General features: G+C 51.5%; 2 protein-coding genes across 3 annotated transcripts; one reads left to right on the top strand and one right to left on the bottom strand.

Moving 5' to 3' along the window:
- Positions 1-630: 630 nt before the first annotated feature.
- On the bottom strand, positions 631-9,932 carry RNPS1 (RNA binding protein with serine rich domain 1). The gene is made up of 7 exons (XM_027665840.1): positions 9,883-9,932; positions 6,009-6,164; positions 5,529-5,720; positions 4,233-4,335; positions 3,555-3,708; positions 2,943-3,084; positions 631-1,720 (listed from the first exon to the last, which is right to left on the bottom strand). Coding segments are annotated over exons 1-7 (855 nt in total). The 5' UTR covers positions 9,885-9,932; the 3' UTR covers positions 631-1,614.
- Positions 9,933-14,484: 4,552 nt separating this feature from the next.
- LOC113957950 lies at positions 14,485-24,584 on the top strand. 2 transcript variants are annotated; one of them, XM_027665841.1, is made up of 4 exons: positions 14,485-14,634; positions 21,006-22,031; positions 22,164-22,342; positions 23,750-24,584. In XM_027665841.1, exons 2-4 carry the CDS (start codon positions 21,647-21,649, stop codon positions 23,900-23,902), a joined length of 717 nt encoding a protein of 238 aa, XP_027521642.1. In that variant the 5' UTR covers positions 14,485-14,634; positions 21,006-21,646; the 3' UTR covers positions 23,903-24,584. The 2 variants fall into 2 exon arrangements, with proteins under 2 accessions (XP_027521642.1, XP_027521643.1); XM_027665842.1 differs by lacking the exon at positions 14,485-14,634 and adding an exon at positions 18,089-18,201.
- Positions 24,585-25,468: the final 884 nt, after the last annotated feature.

Below are 25,468 nucleotides of genomic sequence, written 5' to 3'. Positions count from 1 at the left end.
CAGTCACACCATGTGCCCCAGAGGATCAGCCAAACCCTCCTGGAGCTCTGGCAGCCTTGGGGCTGTGCCCGCTGCCCTGGGGAGCCTGGGCAGTGCCCAACCAGCCTCTGGGGGAAGAACCTTTTCCTGACATCCAACCTGACCCTGCCCTGACACAGCTCCAGGCCATTCCCTGGCTCCTGTCCCTGGTCCCCACAGAGAAGACCTCAGGGCCTGCCCCTCCTGAGGAAGTTAGAACCGCAGTGAGGTCTCCCTTCATTCTCCTCCAGTTGAAAACGCCAAGTGCCCTCAGTGTCCTCACACGGCTTCCCCTCAGGGCCCTTCCCCATCTTCATTGCCTCCTTTGGACACTCTCTAATGGCTTCATATTTTTCTTATATTGCAGTGCCCCCCAATATTGCAGGTGAGGCTGCCCCAGGGCAGAGCAGAGCAGGACAATCCCCTCCCTGGCCTGGCCGGTGATGCTGGGCCTGATGCCCCCCAGGACAGGGTTGGCCCTCCTGGCTGCCAGGGCACTGCTGACTCATAGCCAAGTGGCCACGGACCAGGACACCCCGGGCCCTTTCCCGCAGCACTGAATCCCCAGGAAGGGCCCCACATGCCCACACCGAGGCAGCAAAAAAAGACAGCTACTCTCAACCTACTGCTTTATTCCGTAATTGCTGGTCCTACACAAGTACAAACACAACATGGCCCAAAAGGCTACAAAGTTATACAAAACAAAACGAAAAAAAGTCTGTATAGTATTGGCTGTACAACAGGTGGTAAATTCTTTGCCTTTCCCTGTGTGAACCCCAGATAATCCAGCCAGCACTGTGACCTTGAGCCTCCCTCTCTGACCTGCAGTTTCCAGGAGGCTGGCGCTCAGTCACTCATTTGGGATTTGTAAAAGCAGAAGCACTCACACTATTTTACTGGGGGTTGTGTAAGAAGTTTTTATCAACACCCTCAAAGAAAAAGTGAAAGAAATCATTTAACGGGGCAGCTACAGAACAGTTCTTAGGATTTCCAGCTTCTTCTCTAAAGTGTCATGTTCAGTGGGCTGGACCATTGCTTCTGAGGTGATCCCCTGGTATAAGTGTTACAGAAGAGCTCACTCGGCAGAAACTAATCATCATGGGGCACTGCAATAAAGCAACAACTCTGCATTTAATTAAAGTTTTGGGCAGGTCTGGACTCCAGCTGCCCTGAAAAATCTTGTGCTGGCACCTAGAGATCAAAATAAATGCCCCCCTGGCTTACTCACTGGGGTTCTGAAACAGCTCAAGATTTACATGCTGATCTGTACAGCACGCTAAGCATTTACAATCACCAAGCAGCAACCTGCTAACTGGAGAAAGAGGGGCTGAAACATCTTTCCTTCCCTCTACCTGGAAAAGATGTTTTTGCAGCCTTTAAAATCAAAGCCACTTTTAAATAATTTCTATTCAATGCCAGGAACCCCAGTAGCAAAGGTTACTGGCCAGGAACTGGTGCTCTCTCCTCTTAGGTTGCCTTCACTGCCACCTTACCTCTCTCACTTCTCCTCACCCAGACTCATTATAAAAAAAACGTACAATATATAGTCTGATGGGATTTAAGTTAAAAAATAAAAAGCTGTCCAGTCCTTTTGCTTTATCGGGAGGAGTTGGAGCTGGAGCGGCTGCGATGGCGCCTTCGTCCGGGAGATCTGGATCGGGATCGCCGGCGAACGGGGGATCTGCGCCGCGGAGACCGGGACCTGGCAGGGCAGGAGAAGGAGGAGGAAGCTTCCGTTAGCAGACAACAGCAACAGGTTTGAGTATTTGGTCAGTTCTTTAAAAACATTTCCCAGCCTCCCTCCAAAGTCCCTCACACCCCATGGGAAAAGAGATCGAGAGCTCCATAGAGGAAAAGGGCAATTCAAACACTGACTACACAGCAGGAATATCCCAACTATCCTACCTCTGCTTCAGGAACTGGAAAGAATGTTGAGTATCCAAACAACAGACAAGAAACTTATCTTCTTCCTCAAGGAAAATGAGCTCAAATTCATTCTACATCAGATTCTCCTTCACCTGAAGTCAGCTTTGACTTCTGAAACAATGATATTCAGGGGAGGGCTTATCCAAGCCCTTTTAAATTCCAGGGAAGTTCCTTAGAGGAAATAACCTCAAGAAATGGTTTACCTTCAAGCTCTTCAGTACTACAATCAACCTGTATGACCACTGCTATGACATCAGGGTTCCAGGCACAGAATATTAACAGAACTTTAACAGGACAGTAAAAGTTGGACTGGGGAAGAAAACAAAGGAGGAGGGAATAGCAAACCTGCACCTGGCAGACCTCAGCAGAAGGTGTGTTGAAAGGAGGACTAACAGGCAGCAGATCTTTTGTCAGGGTAAGCAGTGCTCATTTTTAAACCTATGGCTCAAAGCTGTTCAGCAATCAAGTTAGTACTGATATGAATTTCTAAGACAGAGGAGCCCATGTAAAGACTCAGAACAACTTATCTGCGCACAATCAGGTAGCCCTGAGTCACACAATGAGAATGTGCATGTCAGGTCACACCTTGGGGCCGGTGTACTCCACTCACCTGACACAGGACTGCTTTTTGGTCATGTGCCGATTAAGAAATAAGGGAGGGAGATACAAGGACTTCCAAAAAACAGGCAGCTGGTGCAGGCTGCCACAAGTGTCCTGCCAGCCAGAGTCTGTTCCCCTCAAAACCTTTATGCAGAAGGGGCTCCAGGGAACAGGAGCCTGACCTTTCCCACAGGCTGTATCCGGGGTGCAGACCAGGGCAGGTCACCTCGGAGCTACTGAGGAGCTGGCAACTGCAATCCAGGTTCAACAACTGCCCAAAAGTGTTCCTGTCACTTGGAGGGGAAAGTCAAGTCCAACAGGACTGTCCCCACGCCAAGAACTTCAGCAGTACCGTGCTGTTACACAGAGAAGGAAACACAAGTTGTGACGGCTCTCACCTTCTCCTCATGCGCGGGGGTGAGCGGCGCCACATTGGGGGTGGTGGCAGCATCCTGCGGGGGGGGCTGAAGCGCCGGGGGGGCAGCCGGGGCCGCGGGGCCAGCACGGCTGTGGCAGTGATCTCCTGCCCATCGATTTGGCCTTTGGGGGAACCACGCAAACAGCCAGGAGTCAGTATTTTTCAACACCAACATCTACACATCCATCACATTTACTGCAACTCACGGCTTTGTCACAAGCGACTGAAGCGGGATCAGCCCATGGTGCCTCCACCCCCCACTCAGGGGCTACTCTGACAAAGTCCACACACGTACTAGACTTCTTAATCTAATATCCTACCAAACTGCAGCTCAGATGTTAAGTTTCTGTGAAAATCTTTCCAATTTAAAGAATCTTACCACTGTTTCGAAAAAAAAAAAAAATCAGTTTTAATGGTTCTGTGATGTTTTGGATCGGTCCTGAAACACAAAAGCCATTTGGGCTGAAAGCTGACAGTATTTCAGATCAGTTCCCCAAAGACATCCCTATCACCTTTAACCCACTTTCAGATCAAATTCATCTACTCTAAAGATTTTTAGATATCCCCAGGCTCCTCGCAAGATGATACCTACCTCCATCCATGTGTTTCAGGGCTTTCTCAGCATCATCTGAGTTCTCAAACTCCACATAAGCATAACCTTTGGAGAGGTGAGGGTTTAGCCTGTCAACTGGCATGTCAATCATTTTAATCTTTCCGTAAGTAGAAAAAATTTCCATGATGTGATCCTGCAAGGAAAGAGCAAGCTTTATGGACACAGGCCATACTCACCGGTCAGGTCTGGCTGCCACAGAGCAGTAAATCCACAGCACATCATTTTTTCAGCAGCCTTTTACCCCTGAAGACCTTTTAACTGCCTTCTAGCAAAGACAACTCAAGCCAGCCCAGCTCTCTGTAGATCCTTCATCAAGAACTGCCAGATATCATTAATGCCTCCAAGGTAATTTCAGCTGTTGTCCCAACTTCTATAGACTTCTTTCTAATAAAACAGGATATAAGGTCTGGGATACTGTCAAAGCAGGCAGACCTCTTAAGCACTACACAGTCTCAGAAGCCTGCACGGTATTTGACTCACTAAAACCCTACTAAAATTTTCCTCCCTAATCAATCTGGACATAAAGTGAGAACTTCCAACAGCAACACCTTGGCATCTCTCTAGCAACCAAAACATCCTGAGAGCTTTGAAAAAGCCACTCACACGTTCTCACAGAAGAACATGAATGCTTGATACCACAGGGGAACATGCCATTACCTTGGTCACATTTCTAGTGAGCCTTCCAACATGCACCTTTGTGGGTCTGAGGGATGGGCTCCGCCTCTTTCGCTCCTTCTCATCTCTCTTGGGTGGCTTGGACCTGATTTGGGCAACAGAAAATATTCACAGTTTTCGGGGAACATGCAAGACAAAACCAAGAAGCCAGTCATTATCACACAATTAAAAAGTACCATTTTTCTTGGAAGGACACCTTTTTTCTGAGAAAGTTACAGGTTAAGAGGTGTTGGGGTGGTGGTGAGGCTGTTCCACTCAGAAACACCTCAAGACTTGCATTTGCCCTTCTGCTTTTGCTTTAGAACCTTCTGGAATTTGAGAGCTTTTTTTTTTTTTACCTTCTCAACTTCACAACAACTAGGGTAACAAACAGGACATTTAGCAAACACTTCTATGAAGTTGTGGCCATAGTTCAAGGATTTCCCAGTCGTTAACACAAAAAAACATTCTTTGCCTCAACAGTTAAAGAGCCAAAATGAGGCCATAAACAGCACAGCACGCCACAAGCAGTCAAATTAACAGATCCAATGATTTGTGTTTCTAGATCTTCTGTTCACTATAGAGGTCCAGAACTGTTAAAAAAAACCTGTTTAAGTAGCTACATATCACAACGCCTCTGCAGTTAAAAAAATACTGGAATGCAATTTTAATCTATAAAAAAAAATCAGTATGCAGAAAACTTATATTTATGCTTCTTCCTGATCCTAAAGTCCATAAATTGAGTGATACACTAAAAAACCCAAAGTGGCTTAAGTAGATTTTTATCTTACCCAAAGGAAGAACTTTACAGACATTAAGATCGTTTGATTCCCACATCAGCCTTACAGGAAAATGCTTCCTTTGGTTCCCTTCCCATTTTATTTTTTATAAATAAGAACATATACATATATAAATACATATACACATACGCACACACATAAACATATATCCCAGATTTAGTCCTGACTTTTCTGTTAGTCTTAGCTGTAATTTACAAGAACTGAAGAGCTCTACTCTGATCTAGGTCCATACTACTGGGGAAACATTGAATACGACTGCCTTTGCAAAATATAATATCTAGAATCACTCCTTAAAATGAGGTTTTTAATCTCTGTTCCTACAGGGCGTATGTCTGGATTGTAAGGAAATGGAGCACGCCCATTCTAACAAAATTCAGATCTCTAAGTTATGGACAAAGCAAATGGTCCTCAGAGAACAACCTGTTCTGATCACAATCTTGTATTCTGCATGGAAATTAAGCTGCCATCTGGCAACTCCTAGATGACAAATGAAACTCACTTGGAGCGGGAGCGTCTCCTGTTGTCATGTCTCCGTCGAGACGGACTGGGAGACCCAGAGGAGCTGCTGGAACTGGAACTGCGTGAAGTGCTGGAGCTCCCCGAGCGGCTCGAGGCAGAAGAGGAGCTTGAGCCACTGCTAGAACCAGTGCTGGAACTGGACCCCGAACTGGAAGTTGAGCTGGAACGGGATCTGTTGAGAGGGGGAAAGGAATAAAATTAGTGGAATACCCAGAAAAGCAATGGCTGAAAAACTGATAAGTACAAGAGAGAGGGACTGTGAGTTAGAACAACAAAAACTGGGGGTCCACACCTCACAAAACAGCCAAAGAAATTCATACCTAAAATATAACCATAAGTTAGACAAAACCGCACTGTGACTAACACAACACAAGCTTTCAACAGGCCCAAGACCACCAGAAATCAAGCAGCTGATTTCTGGAAACATTGTTATTTGTTCCTCCCCATAGAAAGTAACTACCTGGTGCTGCTGCTCCCACTGGAAGCGCTGCGTCTTTTGCGCGTCTTGTCCCGACCACGATCCTTCTCACCCGATTCCTTCGTGGTTGCTTTATCCTTGGAACGGTCCTTTGACTTCTCCTCAGACCTGTCCTTGCGCTTGGTTGGTGAGGGAGCCCTTCAACAACAAATTGCAGACAGCACTGCTTAATGCAGAAAAGCACAGACAACAAAAGCCCCACACCCAAAGGACAGAACAACACAAAACACTGAACTTCCATCGTGACTCAGGATCACCATAACTGCAGAGTTAATTAGGCAAGTCCAGATGCTTTAGCAAAAGGGAAATATTTTGCATTACAGAGCAGCTTTGAGGAAGACAGACATAACACATAGAAATTCACTCAGTAAGAGGTACATTTCCAATTCCTCACCCTCACTGGGAGAGAGCCCAAGCACCCTATAATATCCCCAGTTTTGTTCAGCCTGGAAAATCCGGACAGCATAATTATCTAGTGCTAGATTTCTTATTATTTTCTTTTGAATCCTAGCAAACTCTTCTTTTTCAATCCTGCTTACTCCTTTTCCCCTTTGGAGACATCCAAAGCAACACTGAATGGGCCCCACTTACCTCAAATCTCACTTTTAACTCCTCCGTTCTGAGAACCAATCCCTAATAAACCCCAAAGAACAGCCTAGTGACAAAAGGGCTCACAAACAAGAAATTACAGTTAGGCATATAACAGCAAACCTGCTTGCAACATACTGGGCATCCACTGCCTTCTCTAGAGTCCCAAGTTACACATTCTGTCCAATGTGTAGGAGCCACCCCTTGTGAAGGCTCGCATGGGCAATGGGTGCCTCACCTTACACTCTGGACTCATGTTTAAAGCTATAATTTCAGATTCACAGGAGTACAAAACACCTTAATTATCCAACCAAAAAACTGGCAGAGGCACACAAGCAGCTCGTGCCTCTTGACACAGCCCTGGCTCCAGAGGAGTAAGCACCAGCTTTCTCCAAAGTGTTTGTGCCATGCAGCACATGTTTGCCAGGAAGGAAGGGCTGTTGAGAACAAACCCTCACTAAATTATGCCTGCTTCCAGCCTCAAAAAGCTGATCCCAAAGCTCTGTCACCCTTGAAAAGTCCAGGTGAAGAGGTTGAGTTTGCTGCACTGCTGCCACAGCAGCTCTCACTTCAACTTCTCAGCAGAGTCCTTAAACTGGATTCTGACCTCCCCTACCCCCAGCAGTTCCCTCTTTGCTCTAGATCCAAAAGGAGACAAATTCAACACCTCATTATTTAGCACTGAAATGCCGGACATTAGCTGAATTCCAGATGTTTCCCACATTTTAATAACCTCAACTTGTGTTAACTTGTGTGTGACACCCTCAACTACCAATAAATGAAAGGTTTAGGGAATGAAGTGTGGGCACAAGCATGTGGGAGCTGCACAGTGGCACTGAACATGCAGTGCTGCAGGATGCTGGAAACATCTCCATCTCCATAGGCACCACAGGCAAACTCAGTCAACAGGAAAAAATCTTCCCAAATCACAGCATCCAATTGTCTCGTTGCTTCTGCTAAGCAATTACTTTATTCTCTGGATTGCAAATAAGTTGATGGAAGAGTGGAAGAGTGGAAGAGACCACTTCTGAACAGCCAAACTCACTTTCCTGATTTTCAGCCTCACAGTTTTTCCTTAATACACCAACTCCACAAAGCAACACAAATGAAGATTTGCACACCCAGTTCCCTGCAGACACCAGGAAACACCCATGGCTTTCTGCATGGAGAACAGGAAACCCACACACAGATGTGACAGTATCAGGGCTTGCTGGGAAAGCAAATGTCTCCTCTCACACCAGCAGCAGGAACAGTCCCTGGACTGTCCCACAGGTGCTGCAAAGGGGACTAAGTAAAACAAACCTGTGTATGTCACTCAGCTTTAGGACATTTCTATCCAGCTCTGTGCTCTAGTGCAAGGTGTGAGAGGGCTGGAGTTCAGGAGCTGAAAGCCACTGCATGAGACCAGTTGAGTCACTGGACAGTACAGAACAGAAAAGTTTCAGTTTCACAAGACCAGAAAACTTTACATTTTCCTTCCATAAAATCACAGAATGGTTTGGGATGGCAGAGATCTTAAAGTTCATCTATTTCCACCCCTCTGCCTGTGGGCAGGGACACCTTCCACTAGCCCAGGTTGCTCCAAGCCCTGTCCAACCTGGCCTTGGACACTTCCAGGGATGGGGCAGCCACAGCTTCTCTGAGCAGCCTCTGCCAGGGTCTCACCACCCTCACAGCCAAGAATTCCTTCCCAATATCCCATCTAACCCTCTGGAAGTGGGAAGCCATTCCCCCTTGTCCTAGCCCTCCAGGCCCTTGTCCAAGTCTCTTTCCATCTTTCTTGTAGGTTCATTTCAGGTACTGTAAAGGTGCAATCAGGTCATCCCAAAGCCCACTTTTCTTCTAAATATCCCACAGCCAGGCTTGGGTTACCTCTGCCTACCCCCCAGCTCGTCCTGCACCCATGGACTCTCACAGCCATGATGTATCAGCTCAGCCATGCAAAACTACCTGTTAGTGTCTGACAGTCAGATTTGATTTTACCCCTTCTGCGAGGAGGGAAGACAGAACACAGAACATGTTTGCTGTCACCCAGCCTGCTGCTGGAGCAGGGAATAGACTCAGAGAACCAATTAGGCTGGAAAAGACCTCTGAGATCATCAACTCCAACCTCTGAGATCATCAATTCCAACCTCTGACCCAACACCACCTTGCCACCCAGACCACGGTTTTAAGTGCCATGTCCAGGGGTGGCGACTCCATCACCTCCCTGGGCAGCCCCTGCCAATGTCTGATCACCCTTTCTGTTAAGAAATTCTTCCTCACGTCCAACCTAAACCTCCCCTGGAGCAGCTTAAGACTGTGTCCTCCTGTCCTTTTGGTGACTGCCTGGGAAAAGAGCCTCACCCCCACTTGGCTACACCCTCCTTTCAGGTGACACTGAGGGAGGCCTGTTCCTCGGGACAGGCCTTACCAGGCAAATTAACCACATGGCTTTTAAACACTCAGCAAATGATGGGATTCAGCAAATGAAGCTGCATTTCAGCAGCCTCCAAACTAACCAGTGTTTCCACTCCACCAAAATATACACTCCTTTCTCAGGAACACCACTGGCCAAGCTCACTTCAGTTCGACACCTCAGCCTAACCCGTGGGCAGTCTCACCTATTCACTAGAAAATGTGGAAAGAACAAATCAAAGAATTCACGCAAGGCTGTGCAACAACGCACTTCTAAGTAACGTGTTTCTTCCTTACCATCAAAAACCTCTCAATCCCTAACAAATCGCTGGTTTTGGAGCATCCACCCGAAAACAGAGTCTAAAAGCAACCCACACAGAGCCCAACCGTCCATCTCCCCCCCCTCCACTGCTTTAGAGTGTATCTGCACTCTCAGAGAGCAGCAGCTCTGTGGCCAAGGAAGCGAACTCGCTCCCCCTCGCACGGCTATAGGCGAGTCCTGCGCCGCTGTTTGCTCCAGGCCCTCGTCTGCAAAACGGGGAAAGGGACTCTCGGTGCGAGGAGGGGCCTTGGCCGGCAGTTTTGAGCACCCCGTGACCGCTGGGCCCAGCAGCGCGGGCAGCCCCGCAGGCCGTGCCGCCACAGCACCAGGGCCAGGAGCAGCGGGAGCAGCACACACCGAGCGCGGGGCCAGATCAGTGCAGCGCTTGCCCCCCGCCCTGGGCCCCCCGGCCCGGTCGCAGGCCCAGCCCCGCCCCGCTCCTCCCTCCCCGCCCCGCTATCGCCTCCCAGGCGGCCCCGACGCACTCTCCGCGGCCGGATGGCGGCGGATGGGACGGGATGGGAGGGGATGGGACGACCCCGCACTCACATCTCAGCACCGCCACCGCGATCTGCGCCGCGCGCGCGGGAACGGGCCGCGCGCGGTGATGACGTCACGGCAGGGGCGGGGCGCTTAAAGGGACAGGGAGGAATGGAGTGAGGGGAGGATCGAGATCAGGATCAGGAGTAGGATTCGGATCGGTCAGTCAGATGGGGAAGGACCTTGATTTGAAGCCGTGTGAGGACACTGAGGGCACATGGTGTGTTCAGCTGGAGAAGAGGAGACGTTTCTGCAGTTCCAACTTCCTGGGCAGGGGCAGAGGAGGGGCAGGCCCTGAGCTCTGCTCTGGGGGGACCAGGGACAGGAGCCAGGGAATGGCCTGGACCTGTGTCAGGGCACGGTCAGGTTGGATGTCAGGAAAAGGTTCTTCCCCCAGAGGCTGGTTGGGCACTGACCAGGCTGCCCAGGGCAGTGGGCACAGCCCCAAGGCTGCCAGAGCTCCAGGAGGGTTTGGGTGATCCTCTCAGGGACACGGTGGGATTATCGGGGGCTGAGTGCAGGAATAGCCTGAGCACAGGGTGGGTGTTGCTGCAGAGGGTCAGTTGCCCCTTGCAGCTCTATTGCTCTGTGGCCGTGGTGCTCAGGGGACATGGGCTGGCCAGGCCTGGTCTCGTGTGGCTCCAGCCCTGTTCATTCAGCACATTTGACCTGCGCAGTGAGCACCAAGTCTTGTTTCACAGGGTCACAGAACCATAGAACACCCTGGAACTGCAGTGAGGTCTCAGTCTCCTCCAGCTGAACACACCAAGTGCCCTCAGTGTCCTCACACGGCTTCAAATCAAGGCCCTTCCCCATCCTTGTTGCCCTCCTTTGGACACTCTCTAATGGCTCAATATCTTCCCTACATTGTGTCCCCTCAAAGTGCCCCAATATTGCAAGGGAGGCCAGAGGGCAGAGCAGAGCAGGACAATCCCCTCCGTGGCCCGGCCAGCCATGCTGGGCCTGGTGCCCCCAGGACAGGGTTGGCCCTCCTGGCTGCCAGGGCACTGCTGACTCATGGCCAAGTGGTCATGGACCAGGACACCCCGGGCCCTTTCCCGGCACTGCTCTCCATCCTCTCATTCCCAGTCTGTCTGTCCATCTGGGGTTGCCCCATCCCAGGGGCAGAATCCGGCCCTTCCCCTTGTCGAAATTCCCATGGTTGGTGATTCCCAGCCCTTGGATCTGTCCAGGTCTCTCTGCAGGGCCTCCTTGCCCTCGAGGGACTCAACAGCTTCTCCCAGTTCTGGGTCATCTGCAAACTTGCTCAGTGTCCCTTCCAGTCCTGTGTCCAAGTCATTTATGAAGACGCTGAAGTGCTCAGGGCCCAAAATGAAGCCCTGTGGAACCCCACTAGTGACAGGCCACAGTTTGATGTCACCCCGGTCACTGTCACCCTCTGTACCTGACCCGTGAGCCAATTGCTTACCCCTCACAGGGTGTGTTTATCCAACTGTGAGGTGGACAGTGTGTCCAGAAGGATCCTGTGAGAGACAGTATTGAAAGCTTTGCTGAAATCCAGAAAGATCACTTCATCTGGCCTCCCTTGATCAACCATGTGGATGACCTTGTCATAGAAGGAAATCAGGTTTGACAAGTAGGACTTTGCTCTCATGAAGCTGTGCTGGCTGTGACCAATAACTGTGTTGTCTTTCAGATGTTTTTCAATCCCTCCCAGAATTATCTTCTCAATAACTTTACCAGGCACTGAAGTGAGACTGACAGACCTGTAGTTTCCAGGGTCCCCCTTCTCACTCTTCTTGAAAATTGGGACAATGTTCACCAGCTGTACTGGGTTTGCATGTCTGGTTTGTGCAGCCAGACTTACTGCTGTAATAAAAGTTAAACTTTCCTACAAACCCTTCCCTGCATAGTGATATTAATGAGAGTAACAGCTGGGGCTTCAACTCTCCACTTTCCATGAGCTTGACCACCCAGCAAGCTGTTGGCCTGCACAGGGAGATGCTGGGCCCAGTTTCCTGTGCAGGTTGCAGATTCACAGCAAACAAACTCTATTTTGAGGGGGTGGCAGATGTGTCATGTTAGGGAACAGGAGCAGAAAGTGGCAACACTGCTGAGAGGGGACTCTGTCGCTCAACTGCAAGAAAATTGTGAGGAGGAGAATGAAAGACTTAAGATGGAGCATCATCCAGTGGCATTTCATGTTATGTGGGAAGGATATCTCCCCCTCTCTTCAGCTGAAGTGTCACCATAGCCATTTTTGTTAAATTCCTAATAAAGGAAGAGAGCTTCACCTCTGGAATGAGTGTAAGAGCATGTCCCATCTACCTCCACCACAGGACAAGGGCAAGACCAGGACAGGTGTCTGTAACATCACATGTGGCAAGGAGAATAATTGGTTTATTTTCTCTTCTGCTGCAAAACCAAGGGAGTATTACATAAAACCAGCCATTGGCAGGTTCAGAAAACAAACAAAAAAAAACCTAAAGAAAGGGAAAAGGAAGTTGTGCTTCACACAACATCTTATCAAAGGGCAGATTTCCCTGCCAGAGCACATTGTAGCCTACTAAAAGTTTTTATATGGGTTCAAAGAGAAACTGCACTATGTCTAATGAGGACTATCAGGAGCCTGACATGATTATCATGGAAAGATTTAGGCTGCAAAAGCCCTCTAGGACCATCGAATCCAACCATTCCCACAGCACTGCCAAGGCCACCACTAAAGCATGTCCCAAGTGCCACATCCATGTGTTTTTTTGAACACTTCCAAAGATGAGAACTCCACCACTGCCCTGGACAGCCTCTTCCAATGCCTGACCACTGTTTTTGTGAAGAAATTTCCCCAATATCCAACCTAAATCTCTCCTGGCACAACTTGAGGCCGTTTCCTCTTGTCCTGTCACTTATTACCTGGGAAAAGAGCCCAACCCCCCCGGCTTCCCCCTCCTGTCAGGGAGTTGCCGAGCCAGAAGGTCCCCCCTGAGCCTCCTTTTCTCCAGGCTGAGCCCCCCCAGCTCCCTCAGCTGCTCCTGCTGCTCCAGCCCCTTCCCCAGCTCCGTTCCCTTCCCTGGACATGCCCCAGCCCCTCAATGTCTCTCTTGTCTGAGGGACCCAGAAGTGCCCCCAGGGCTGGAGGTGCCTCAGCAGTGCCAACACAGGGATGGGCACTGCCCTGGGCCTGTAGTCGCACAATTTCTGGCACAGGCCAAGTGCCGTTGGCCTTCTTGGAAAGTCTCTCAGTGCTGCACTGTGGGGGTGTACTTTGGAAGAGTTACTATGTGCTTACACTACTTTTACGTTCCTGCTCAAGGATCTGCTAGTCAGCCTGCTGGAGTCAGGATGATGTCCCAAAGGAACCTGGGGCAGACCCAACATGGCTGGTCTTCTCACCTTTCTCCCAGTTAACTCGTTACATGTGAAGTTTTAGGTACTGCAGCCTTAATTCTTAGGTTCTATGGTGCTTTATTAAAGTCTTCAGTCCATTTTTGTGCTGCCCTTTTTTGTCCATATTTATAGTAACCACTGAGTAAGGGAAGCCTTAAGAAATGTGCCCATGAGAGAAAAACTGCAGTCATGGCTGGAGAACAAGACACAATACACCAAACCTCTTCTGTACCACATTTTAGCTGCTAATCTGAAAATTGCTTTATGAAAGATGGCAAGTACCACTGCCTTGATGCAATAAATGGCAATATGGATGTCACAAAGATCAGCCACAAGTCTCAGCTTGCCTTACCTGCAGGACCTATGGCTTTCAACAGGTTGTACAGTTCAGTGACAGCCTTTTAGTGCTGGATCCCAATCTGGCCTGTACCCCAGGTGCTATTGCAGAGAGAAGAACCTGGGGGAGAGGCTGTGCTTCCTTGGGCCAGAAGGATGCAGACTTGTTTCCCTTGTCTGTGCTCATTGTTTTTGGGCTTTAGGGCCCGGTGTTTAACGTTTTCTTCTCCCTCAGTTGTGACAAAGCCATAAGGGCTGGCTGATCCCAAAGCCATGCACACCCTTATTCCCATAACGGCTCTCATCTCTCCAAGGGTGGTCAAGTGAGGTCACTGAACCAGCAGAAAAATATTGCTGTGGAAAAGTTTTCCTCCCACTATGCCCCTGGAGCAGGTTCCTGCAGAGTTGTGAGCAGCAGAGCCAGCCCCAGGACGGTGGTGGCAAGGTGAGAGGGGGTTGATCCCCCTCGCAGTGTCTGCCAGCAGTTGGCAGGACTGAGCCATAAGGCCAAGCCTGAACAAGGAGGGATATTCGAACACCTCATTTGGGGGCACTAGCAGAAGTGAGGAGTCCGCTTCAGTTTCAGAGCGAATGGCACTGCTATGACCTTCTGCCCCATGCCAGCATCCCACAGCAGTGCTGAGCATGGAGCTGGTGCTTCCAGCCCTGGATGGGACCTCTAGGGACAGCATCGCTGCCTCCCGAGGAGCTTCTCCTCCATCCTCTGGCACAGGTGTGACCGGCACGCCTGGGCTGTGCTCTGGGGTGGCATGGCCAGCTCTGTGCCCCGAGGCCGCCGATGGGATGTGACTCCTCACGGCCCCGTAGCGGGGCTGCCCCGAAAGAGTTAAGAGAGGGCTCCTCCCTCCCGGTACTGACTCTCCTCCTGGGTGACCTTCCCAGCAGCCTCTGCTGGCTCTGCCCCAACCAAACAAAGAGGGCAGTAGCTTTTCAAAGAGCAGCCTCCCAGAAAGTTGGGTGCCGCGAAGCCAGTCTGGGCGCGGCCCCGAGCAGGCGGCGGCAGCGGCAGCGAGGCGGTGCCGTCGCCTGGGAGGATCCCGGCAGCCGTCGGCAGTCCTTGTACGTGGGTGCTCTGCCCCTCTGCTTCTGTGCACGGAGTTGGTTTGGGTGCTGGGAGCGTCACGGATAAGGATGAGAGAAGCTCTGGCAGTGGTAGTTTGAGGGGATGGGAGCACGGGGTGGGGTGTTGGCGAACCCCGGTGCCCACGGCTACGCCGGGGCAGAGGCACCGGGGGCGAGCAGGGATGCGGAGGCTGGTGCTGCGCTGATGTTCAGGGTCGGGGCTGTGACTGGCGTGCCCGAGTTGAAGTGCTGTCCTCCAGCTGCTTCTTGAACTTAGAAACCTGCCCAGCTGTTTCCTAGCGGAAGTCCGGACCCCTTTGGATGCTGGGCGGTAGGTTCAAGGCAGCAGGTAACCACAAAGCTGCTCGGGCAAGACACCGTGGACAAGCAGGAGAAGAAAGAACAGAGCTCCACCAGGGCTGCTTTTGACTCTTACCTCTGTGTTTTTCTGTCCCTTCCCTCCTGCACTTCCAAGCTGCTGAGTACAGGCTATTTACTGCCACCTCCTCAGGTGAACTGCTCTGCTTGTGGTGTGGTTGGGACTAATTAGTGTCTCTAAATGCTGCCTGAGGCTGAGTGCCTGTCCTCTGTGTTGCATAGACTTGCAACTGGTGCTTCATTTGCCCTTCCCATTCACTGGCGTTGGGTTGTGGTGGTGTGGCTACAGACGGCTCTCCTTGAGCCCCACGAGCTCCAGGGGATCTGTGGGTCACTCTCCCCACAGCAACAGTGGCATTCCTTTATCATGGTGAGGTGTGAGTACCCTGTACCAGGCATGGCTTAGCATTTGTAGGGATTGCAGTGCACTGGCTCAGCCTGCAGCCTCTGGATGCTGGTGCTTTCCATGTGCCAGAAGATCTTTGGTCTCCCTCCCTGTTCAGTCTGACACTCCTTCTGCACCTGTATGAGGGTAAGGGTAGATGTGCTTCAGAGGATACAGCCTGTGTGGCTTCCTTAGAGGAATTGCAGGGTGTGGAATTTGTCTTCTGAGGACTTGGAAATTTTTCATCCTGATGTGTAGTAACAGCATTTGTTATTGTTGCAGAGAATTGAGAGAGTTCCAATGATTGCACTGTCGAGTAGCTACATAGGTTTGCAACAGCAAAAATAGGAGATTTTGAGAGTTCCTCTCTAGTTTGCAGAAGGAGGTGAATTTATAAATTTAGCTGAAATACTTAAAGGTGAATTAAGTCTTCAGCCATAGCCTCTGAACACCTAGCCTGTACTCTCTCGAGGTCTGAGGCTTTTCTTGCAGTGCACACTGGTAGCTAGTCCTTGAACAGGCTCAGGACTTCAGGACTGTCTGCCCCGGATGTACCAGTGCATACGTTTGTGTATTTCAGTGCTCTTGACCTAAAACCTGTGCCAACCTTCTTCAGTCTGCATGTTCTGCAAACCTTAAAGTAAACCCATAAATTTTTGTATTTTGCATTTGAGGATTTAAAGCGTAGCCAGGCAGGGCTAGCTCCTCAACTGCTCTGAAAGCAGAACCTAAAGAAATGAGGCAGTTATCATGGGTGACAGAGCAAAGCAAGCTGTGGGCTCTAAACAGCTCACTTCAAACCCTGGGCCAGACAGCCAGACCTTTCTCTCTGCCATTCTCATGGCTGAATTACAAGTTGGTTGAAAAGCTTCTTCTGAGGTTACCCCTTCAGAGGGGAGCCAGCTCGGCTCAGGTGGCAGCAGCACTGTTTAAATCCATTTGGTCCATCAGCATTTAATAAAACCTGTAACAGAGCTGTTCCTTCACCAACTTTGTAAAGAAATTTAGGGCTTGTAAGGTGGGATGCAGCTGTTTATGTGGCTGGTAACAGTCAGTGCTGTCAGATAATGGTGTTGCTTCCAGGCTGCTTGGTAAGTCCCACAAAGCAGTGACACTGACTAAAATGGCAGCCTGGGAGAAATGGCCATTTTTCCCTGGCACAGATCTTCCTGCTTTGGCAATATTCCAGCATTGGACACCTAATACTGTTCATCTCTCTCCAAGCTAAGTTCCATTGAACCACACTGCCAGCTCATTACCTTGCTTGGGGTGTCCTGTGCAGGGCCAGGAGTTGGACTCAAAGATCCTTGTGAGTCCCTTCCAGCTCGGGATATCCTGTGATTCCATGAGCCCCTTGTCTCCACAGAGCTAAGACTTTCCAGTCTGTCTGTACAGCAGTGAAACTGTTCCCTATGTGAAGAGCCAAGAACTATCCATGTCCTTTCCAAGCTGTGCCAGGCAGGCACTGGAACAGGGCCCTGAGGGCAGGAAGCCCAGTGGAGGATTGCTGTACCAGTTGTTTGTCCTGCCCACAGCTGTGTACAGAGCACAGTTCTCTGGAAGGTGAGGATTGGGGCATTCCTGGGAGACTCGCTCCTTCCACAGCACCTTTGCTCTACTTGATACACTTCCTGCAGTCTGAATCCATATCTGAATCCTATTCAGCACTGCCCTTCTTGTGCTTCTGGAGGATGATTTTAATAATTTTTTTCCCCTCTGAGCTGCTGCAGAGCGAAAAAGAACTTGTCTTGCCAGCTTCTGCAGTAGCTATTTAAAACTGTGGGAAAGCCATAAAACCAATGAGGATGGATGAGTGTCCCTCCCCAGTTGATTGCAACTGCTCCAGCTTCCCAGTGTGTGCTGGGGATCTGAGAAGGAGATATGGAAACCAGAAGCAATGGAAAGGGTGTGCAAGAGGACCTTGTTGAGCTGCCACCAGCCACAAGGCCCAGATCTGACAGATTTGTCTTGTGTTTCCCTACAAGGTCCATGAGGATCAATCCACTTTTGCCAACTCTGAATCCATTAAAGAGTGAATTTCCCAAGCCCTGGTACACTGGCCTTGCACTGTACAAAGTTAAAGTTGAAAGGGGAGAGACATATCCACATCCAACTTTGTTATTCACGATCCTACATGGCCCTTCTTAGGGCAGGAGTATTTTACACTCTGAGCAGCACAGCAAGCCCTTGAGCCCAACATCCTTTGGGATGTTAACAACATAAAGTGTCTGTTTTCAGTTGTTGAGACCAGACAGGATGATTTGCATCTTCTTGCTCTGCATCTTCATGGTCTCTGTGGGTCACAGTTTTTCCTCCTCCCACTCCTCCGTCTCCTTCAGTCAGAGCAGTTCTCAGCATCAGCAGTTTGTCTCTCCAGTGAGACCTGTTGCTCCACCTCTGTACCTGCTACCCTGTGGCTGTGCTGCTCCTGAAATGGTGGGTGGGAGCTTGTTGCTCTGGTTCAGCCTGTCTCTATGTAAGTGCCTACATCTCTCCAAGGCTGTTCCATCTCGGGGGCCAGGCTGTTGTGCAGCTAACCCAGATGGTTGAAATAGCCACTGAGAAAACACAACCTCAGGGTAACATAGTCACCTGTGGCATGGCTGTTGAAAGCTTAACTCTTCCTTACTTGAACCCAGCATGAATTTCAGAAGCAGCTTTGCTTGTACCTCTGCAGGGTAAACACTGCCCATGTCCAAGCTGTAAGACAGAAGGGAGAAGCCAATCTGCCCAGACACGAGCGAGCTCTGTGGTCACACAACTAATGTTTCACTCTTGGGGAATTTGCCATTCAAACTCAGGTAATCGGGGCTGCAGAAAGACTGTGGGAGAAACAGACAGCAGTGGCTGGGGGTGTGTGTCTGTGTGTGCAAGCAGATGGGGGAGTTTTGCCCTGAGGGACTTGCAGGATGGACACTGGGGAGTTCCTCTCTCTCTCAGGATCACCTCCTGGAGCAGGGGCTTGCGCTGGCACAGAAACAAGTGGAGCAGAGGAAAAACCTGCTTGCCCTAAGGCATATAGTTAGGTAACATCACCTGGGTTGTAGGAAACTTGGATTCATGCTCTTCTTCCTCTTTCTTAGGGTTAGAGTTAGGGGTTAACCCTTAAATCCACTCTGCTCTGAAAGGAACTTGGGGATGTGTGGGAGTGCTGCCTTCGTTCTTCTCTCTTGAGGCTATTCCATTTTGCAGTATTTTCTGCTCCAGAGAGCGTGGGAGCTAAGGAAATAATCCAGGCTCTGGTCTGTGCTTTGGTGGATATAGCTGCTTGCAGAATTATGGAATAGAAAGACTACCAGCAGCAATACCTGGGTAAAGCAGCTTTCCCAGCTACAACTAAGTACTTAAAAACTTCAGACATTGCAAGCATTCAGCAGCAGCTGAAGAAAGAGTGTCTAATCTGAAATTTGGACAGACACCTAAATTGGCAGACTGGAGCAAAATTCCTGTTGCAGGCCTGGTGGTATATCAAAGCATGCAGCTGCTCACACGAAGGTGTATGTCCAGCTGGCTGGGTAAGGTCTCAGAATCCAACCCACCAAAGGGCAAAACATGGAGTCCGTGGTGCTGTGGGACAGCCCTCCCCAGCTGGAGCCGTAAGTTGAGTCTTCCAGTCACTGTGTCTTCCCCCTGGGATTACCCGTCCCACGGCAAAACAGGGGTGTGGGTGGGAGAGGACACTTGCAGACCATGAGGAATCACACTGGAGCCATCGTGGCTTGCAGGGGAAAGATGTAGAATCTGGGATTCTTGCAGCTGTGGCCAGCGGCACACAGTGTGATAGGTGGGGAGGTGGAGGCAAGAGGGATTTCGGAACAGGGGACTTACAGTGTCCACACTCAGCTCAGAGCACCTGAGCTTTGTGTGGACATGCCAAGCCAAGCTGACTTAGTGGTGCTGCTCTGTTTTAGAAGTAGCAAAGGCTGAGTCAGCCCAGAACAAGCTGTTTCAGGGACCTTATGGAGGAGATGAAACCTTTTTGTGTTTCTGATATCCACAGAAATGGAAGGGGATCAAGGCAGAGAGTGAGCTCACACAATTGCAGTGCTGTAAATTTTCTTCCATGGATGCTCTTTTTCCCTGTTTTGCAAAACCACCTCTGGAATTAACTTCTCCAAGTGGCATAAGAAACCTTCAGAGGAACAATGTCACCCCCAGCCTGCCCCTGGAAAGTGAAGGGAACTCCATTCCTATGCAAAATCACAGGTCTAGGAAAATCTCTGAATCCTTCCCTCTCACTGGGTTGATTTTTGTTTTTCCTTGTGCAAAAATTATTGGAGAGTAACAAACACCTCGAAGGCTAGGTGAGTGTAAAGGTCTCATCTCTGTGAATGTGTAACTTGATAAGCTGTGTGCATGGCAGAAGCTGCAGCTCCATGGGAGAAATCCCCTCTGGAGAGGGAGAAAGAAGAGAAGGTGATGGACTCAGCTGTGGAAATAGGGAGCACATTTAGTATGGGAAAAAAAACTTAGTGCCATGGCCTAGTTGACAAGGTGATGATCAGTCAAAGGTTGGACACAATAATCCAAACTGATTGATTCTGTGGTCTTGGAGGAAATTGCTGGAATACTGCATTATCTGTTGCTTTCACTGGCAGCCTTTTTCCCCTGACAGGGGCACATCTTCAGTGGAGAGGGAGCTGGAGGAGATGCTGCGTGGAGTTTGCACATCTCCAAGACACTCTCATCATCCCCTTCCCTGTGGAGCTGGATGAGGGCTGCAGCCATGGGTGCTGGCTCTTCTGGCATTGATACAAATGGTATGTGTCTGTCCCCAGCTGCTCAGACACTCCAGTGTCCTCTGGCCATGTCTGGAAACACTCTGGGAGGAGGGCAGACTATCTTGCCAGGGCCCAAGCTCCTCATACCAGCAGCCTCAAGGGGATGGTCTCCTTGTAGCATCTTCCCTTGGCATGGGGAAGGTTGAGAATTTCTGAGCTTTTCCTCTTGCTCTGCAATTGCTGTGTCTGCGTCCAGGTACATCTGTTTTCCTATATCCACTCCCCCAGCTCTTATCTGCAAGGTCCCTAATGCACACAGCAGGGCATGGCATGGCCTTTAGATGCAAACAGAGCTGGATCTCTGGAGTTAATGTCTCTCTCTTTTGCCATAGAAGAAGTAAAATGCAGAGGGACACAACTCTTCTGTTAAATTAAGTGACTCCATTTTCCTGAGGCTGATGTCCAATAGTCTCTGTGCCTCCTTGGCCAAGACAACATATTGTTGTCCTTTTTAAGATCCACATGTGTCTAGGGAAGCGGGGTTTGGAAAAGGCTCCTGTATCACATCTGCTTGGCAGCCACTTGATGCAGCCTCTGTTGCTAATCCAGAAATTGTTTTGCTGCCTTACGGGAATTCTTGAAGGATATTTATTTCAGTGAAGTGAAACCCAAAAAGTATGTCCTTTAGACAGCAGCTGCAGCATTGAGGGTCCAAGAAATCCCTGGAGATTAAGGAATTTGGTAGGAAATGGAAAAAACCCTCCACCATAGGTGTATAGGCACATACATGTGCATGTTTACACATACATAGGTGTGAAGAGGGAAGCGCAGGAAGTGCAGCCATTACATTTACAGTTGTGCCTTCTTTGATTTTGCTTCTCCAGAGGTACAGGACAGTGCTCTCTCCAGACCCAAGGGCAGGCTCTGCAGCATCAGCAGTTCCCATGCAGGAGTTTCTACATGGGCATCTCCAGTTCTGCTTACTGTGACCTTCCAGGCTGCCAAGGAGATGTGAGGCTCTGCCGGGGACCTGCCAGCCTTGTGTGATGAGCAGCCACTTGCCAGGACTCACACCAAGCTTCCCGGGACACTGAGCTGCTGCTCGGCATCCTGACCACTTCTGATTCCTTGCTGTGCTGCTGGCAGGGTGGGATTGATGTCCAGTTTGGGACACTGGGCAGGGCCAAGCCCATGACCATCCTCTGTGCCCTTGGCAGGCTGGGGGACCAAGCTGGACCCCTCACTCTAAGGGGGCTCTGTGTGAGCGAAGGACAGGTTTGGGGCTGTCCGTATTCATCCTGGTGGGAAGAGCCACCTCCTTTCCATCTGGGAACTGTGTCACTGCTGGAAGCTGGAAATGGCACCACATGCACCACGGGCCAGAGCCAGCAGCCTGGCAGCAGGGCAGTAGCTGAACCTGAGCACCATCCCCCAGGGCTTGGAGCTGCCTGGAGGGCTGCCAGAGTCCCCAGCACAGGCGTGCCCCAGGGATGTAGGAGACAGGAGCAGGAGGGGCCCTGCAGCCATGGGCCGGCTGGACAACCATGCCAAGAGGAGGATCGTGGAGCTGCGCCGGGCCGGGCTGAGCTTCTGCAAGATCAAGAAGGTGCTGGAGCTGGACAACATCCGGGTGATGCTGCAGGCTGTGTACCTCTTCCTCAAGAGGAAGAGTGTGGAGCCGGGGCTGGCAGCACCTGGCTGGGACGGGGACCAGCCCTGGCCTCCGCTGCAGGGGCACGAGGCTGAGCCCCCCAGGCTGCTGGGCACCCATCCCCCTGCAGTGCCCCTAGGGGATCCCACAGGCAGCCAGGACACCAAGGAAAGCATCCAGATGGTTAGTGTGGCCTCCCTCTGCAAGGACGATGGGCAGCTCGGGGACACCCTGCCCGTGGGGCCGGCCCCTGGGAATGGTAAGGCCTGGCTCCCTAATGGGGGTACCATGGCCACCCCTGGCAGTGCTGGGCTGGGGAAAGGGCCCCATTCCCCACTGGGGAGCCCCCAAGAGCCTCCTTTTGAGGCATTTCTCTCTCTATCCCTTGCAGGTGACAACAGCTCCACAGGCACCCCCTTGGCTCCAGGGAGCTGCCCCGCTCTGAGGGGCTTGGCCACCCCTCATCAGCCACTGCCCACCCGAGGGTGGCTGGTCACACCTCACACCAGGAACCCAGCCCTGGTGGTGAAGAAGACAACTGTGGACAGGGCTGTTCTCTGGCAGAAAAAGGTAGTATGGCAGGATGGGGGAGCCCATCTGCTCCATCCAGGAGCCGGTGTGGAGCTGCCATCTGGGCAGCTCTGCACAGCGCCCTGCTGCATCCACACCATGTGCTGGGACAGGCTGTTGGGTGTGGAAGGCTCCCGAAAATGCCCCCCAGCCTCTGTAGGCTGCTTTCCCTAGCAATACTTGACTGTGGCACTTGGTGAATGTATCTGGGTAGCCCCTCTGGGGAGGCTGAGGCTGTGGGGTTGCTGCCCACCCACCTGCAGCCAGCACTCGCTGCTGCCCTTGGCCAATGCTGGCCATGGAGATGCCAGTCGCTGCCAGCCTTGGCCTCCAACCTGCAGCTCACAGACCTCTCTTTAAGGCCTAGTGTCAGTACCAGCTCAGGAGATTCTCCCAGCCACCCAAGAACACCAGCAGCTGAGTGGCTTGGTGCCACACCAGGAGATGAAGGGCTGTGGACACTCCAGGACAGAGTGACACATCCAGGATGGCCACCTTCCATTTGCCATAATCCCTAACATGTACCCCCCTGCCTTGCCTCGCTACAAGACCCCCAGGATGTGGCCACACATATGTTGTCTCAGCAGGTCCTTGTCCTTGTGGCCATCCTGCCACCATGGTGGGCACACAGCCACCTGGCCAGCCCCATGGCCATGCCCAGCTCTGCTGGCAGCAATGGTGACCATGGGACAAACCTCCATGACCCAGCAGTCCCCACACCAGCCCCAGGCAGGTGCCAGTGTGGCTGTGTGGCTGCCCCAATGCTCTTACCCCTCTGGAGCATCTCTAACCTCCAGAGGCTTCACTGATGGGCAGTGCTGTTGCCACATGGAGGGTGATAGGACGCTGGCACTTGCCTTTCTGGCCATGACATGCTGGGAACAAAACAGCCGTGAGCCAGGCTGGGCCTTCATCCATGACACTGTCTCTGCTCAGAGAGAGCAAAAGCCTTCTCTAGCCCACTCAGATGTTTGCCAAGAGCCCTTGCCAGCTGCTTGAGAGGCTACCCTGGCATTCAAAACCAGCATGTGATCCCTCATGGGGAGCAGAACAGCCCTTTGCCTCAGGGTGCAGTACAAGAAATGGAAGGGTTAGAAAGCAAAGGCCACGAGATGCTGTTCCTGTGCCTGCAGAGAGCAAACACAAGCCTGGCTGTAGTGTGGGCAGCCCCACTGCTGTCTGGCAGCATCCTGGCTCAACATATGCTGACAGGCCACTTGGCACCAGGGACTCCAGAGCAGGGTGGGGATGAAGTGCAGCTCATGCTAAGGTCTAGAGGTCTGCAACAACATGATGGCTTTCCCTGAGAGCTTTTCTCTGAGCCTTGTAGCTAGTGCAGAATAAATCTTTCTCTTGTTAAATGCCATCAAAGGGGCAGCTGATAGTGTTTCACCTTCCCTTCTCCAGGTCAAAGATGCCAGCACTCAGACTGCCCTGCCGAACCCCGTGAGTCCAGAAAATCACCACCTTGCTTGGGGTGTACCAGTGACCCCTCTGCTCCCAGTTCCCAAGCCATTGCTGAGAAGCTGGACACTGTGCAGACGGAGGTGCAGAGGCTGAGCCAGGCCCTGCACGTGGTGCTGGAGCAGCAGTGCCACCTGGAGCGCCAGCAGGAGCACCAGCAGCGGCTGCAGCAGGAGGTGCTGATGACGCTGCAGCAGCTCAGCTCCACCGTGAGCCACGAGGCCGTGCCAGCCAGCCAGCCCCGCGGCCCCTTCAGCAGCATGGCCGAGCCCTCGCCCACCCTGCCCAACTTCAGCCAGTTCAAGATGGAGCTGATGTGAGCTCCCGCAGTGCCAGTGCGCTCCAGTGCTGTGCTGATGGAGTCGGGAGGAAGAACCACCTTTCAGAGGCTGCCCAAGGATTACGTGCAGCACCCAGCAGAGAAGGTCCCTGGTGCCTCGTTTTCTCAGCCCTGCTGACTGGAAGGGGCTGCCTGGCACAAGGGGCTGGGCAGTGGAAGGCTGATGCTTCACTCCTGTGCTGCTCATCCTGGCTGGTGCTGGAGCTGGCTGGGGGCCCCCTAAGAGGGACACAGCAGGGAGTTGGGACTCAAAGGAAACATGAGGCTTCCTGCTCATGAGGGTCAATCATGAGTGCTGTGATGGTCAATCACAGGAACACCTCCTGTCCTCCCTCTGCAGAGCATTGTTCAGTAAAAACCTATTTACACCATGATTCAGATCCAGTGGTGGGATCTCTGTCTGCATTTTCCCTCGCTCCAGCAGTGAGTAGGCTGGGTCTGTCTGGGTCACTAGCACCATGGGTGGAACTGCGCAGGGTGCTCAAACCCACGAGGTGAGACCAGCACTCCACACATGAAGGGTGTTACTGGAACCTGGCATCAGCTGCTGCACCATTAGGGATGTGGAGGAAACCATCTTTTACTGAGCAGGTTCCACCCTCCTCACCCCACATTCTCAGCAGATCCAGAGTCTGGCACTGCTGCTGCCCATTGTCTGGCAGGACTACACCTGGGCAGGAGCTGATGAACTGGATGTTCATCTCTCCTCCAACCCCTTTTTCTGGGCAGGACTGTGATCCACAGCAGCGAGGGCTGTCCCTGGAGCAGGCTGCTGGTGCTGCAGAGCTGCTCAAGCAGAGCAGAGCACGATGCTGAGAACTCCTTGCCTGGACCAGAAAGGCTCGGGGAGGCTGATGTACCCTCGCTGCAGCAGTTAAGTCCAGAGAGACCAGATCTGGCTTTGCCTGTCAGGTGAAAAGGTCTGATGGGGGTGGCCTTGGCTCATCACCCGGCAATGAATCCTGAGAGGAGACCAGGCATGTCCTTCCTGCAGACTTCCGTGTCCAGGCACCACACTTAGCACAACCTGTGCCTAGAAGTCCCCAGCCTGTTTCTTTTGTCTCCTGGAGTCTGAGGTTAAAATTAAGAAGGGTAAGAAACAATTCGGGTATTTCTATGCACACACACACACCAATGTAGGTGTATGTGTACACCTGGGCATTTTGCAGGTCTGTGCAGCAGCCCCACTGGGTGGGGGAGCTGAACAGCCCCTCTGCCCCCCTGAGACACATCCCTGGCCCCAGGGCTGTCAGAGCCAGCTGTGCCCGGGAGCATTAGAAGTCTGCTGCAATCTCCCTGCACTCATTCATTCCGATGTTGGT

Source organism: Corapipo altera, unplaced genomic scaffold, assembly GCF_003945725.1.
Source record: "Corapipo altera isolate COAL_440 unplaced genomic scaffold, ASM394572v1 146, whole genome shotgun sequence".
In the NCBI taxonomy this organism is placed as follows: Eukaryota; Metazoa; Chordata; class Aves; order Passeriformes; family Pipridae; genus Corapipo; species Corapipo altera.
Note: the sequence above shows the minus strand (reverse complement) of the source record. Positions and strands in the feature narration are given on the sequence as shown.

Excerpts from the sequence above, each read along its gene's own strand:
- LOC113957950 (XM_027665841.1), top strand. The coding sequence starts at position 21,647 with ATGGGCCGGCTGGACAACCATGCCAAGAGGAGGATCGTGGAGCTGCGC. Across the intron at positions 22,032-22,163 it reads GGGGCCGGCCCCTGGGAATG|GTGACAACAGCTCCACAGGC; the intron begins GTAAGGCCTGGC and ends TATCCCTTGCAG. Across the intron at positions 22,343-23,749 it reads CTGTTCTCTGGCAGAAAAAG|GTCAAAGATGCCAGCACTCA; the intron begins GTAGTATGGCAG and ends TCCCTTCTCCAG.
- RNPS1 (XM_027665840.1), bottom strand. Across the intron at positions 5,721-6,008 it reads AGTGGGAGCAGCAGCACCAG|ATCCCGTTCCAGCTCAACTT; the intron begins GTAGTTACTTTC and ends CCCTCTCAACAG. Across the intron at positions 1,721-2,942 it reads CCCCCGCGCATGAGGAGAAG|GTCCCGGTCTCCGCGGCGCA; the intron begins GTGAGAGCCGTC and ends CTGCCCTGCCAG.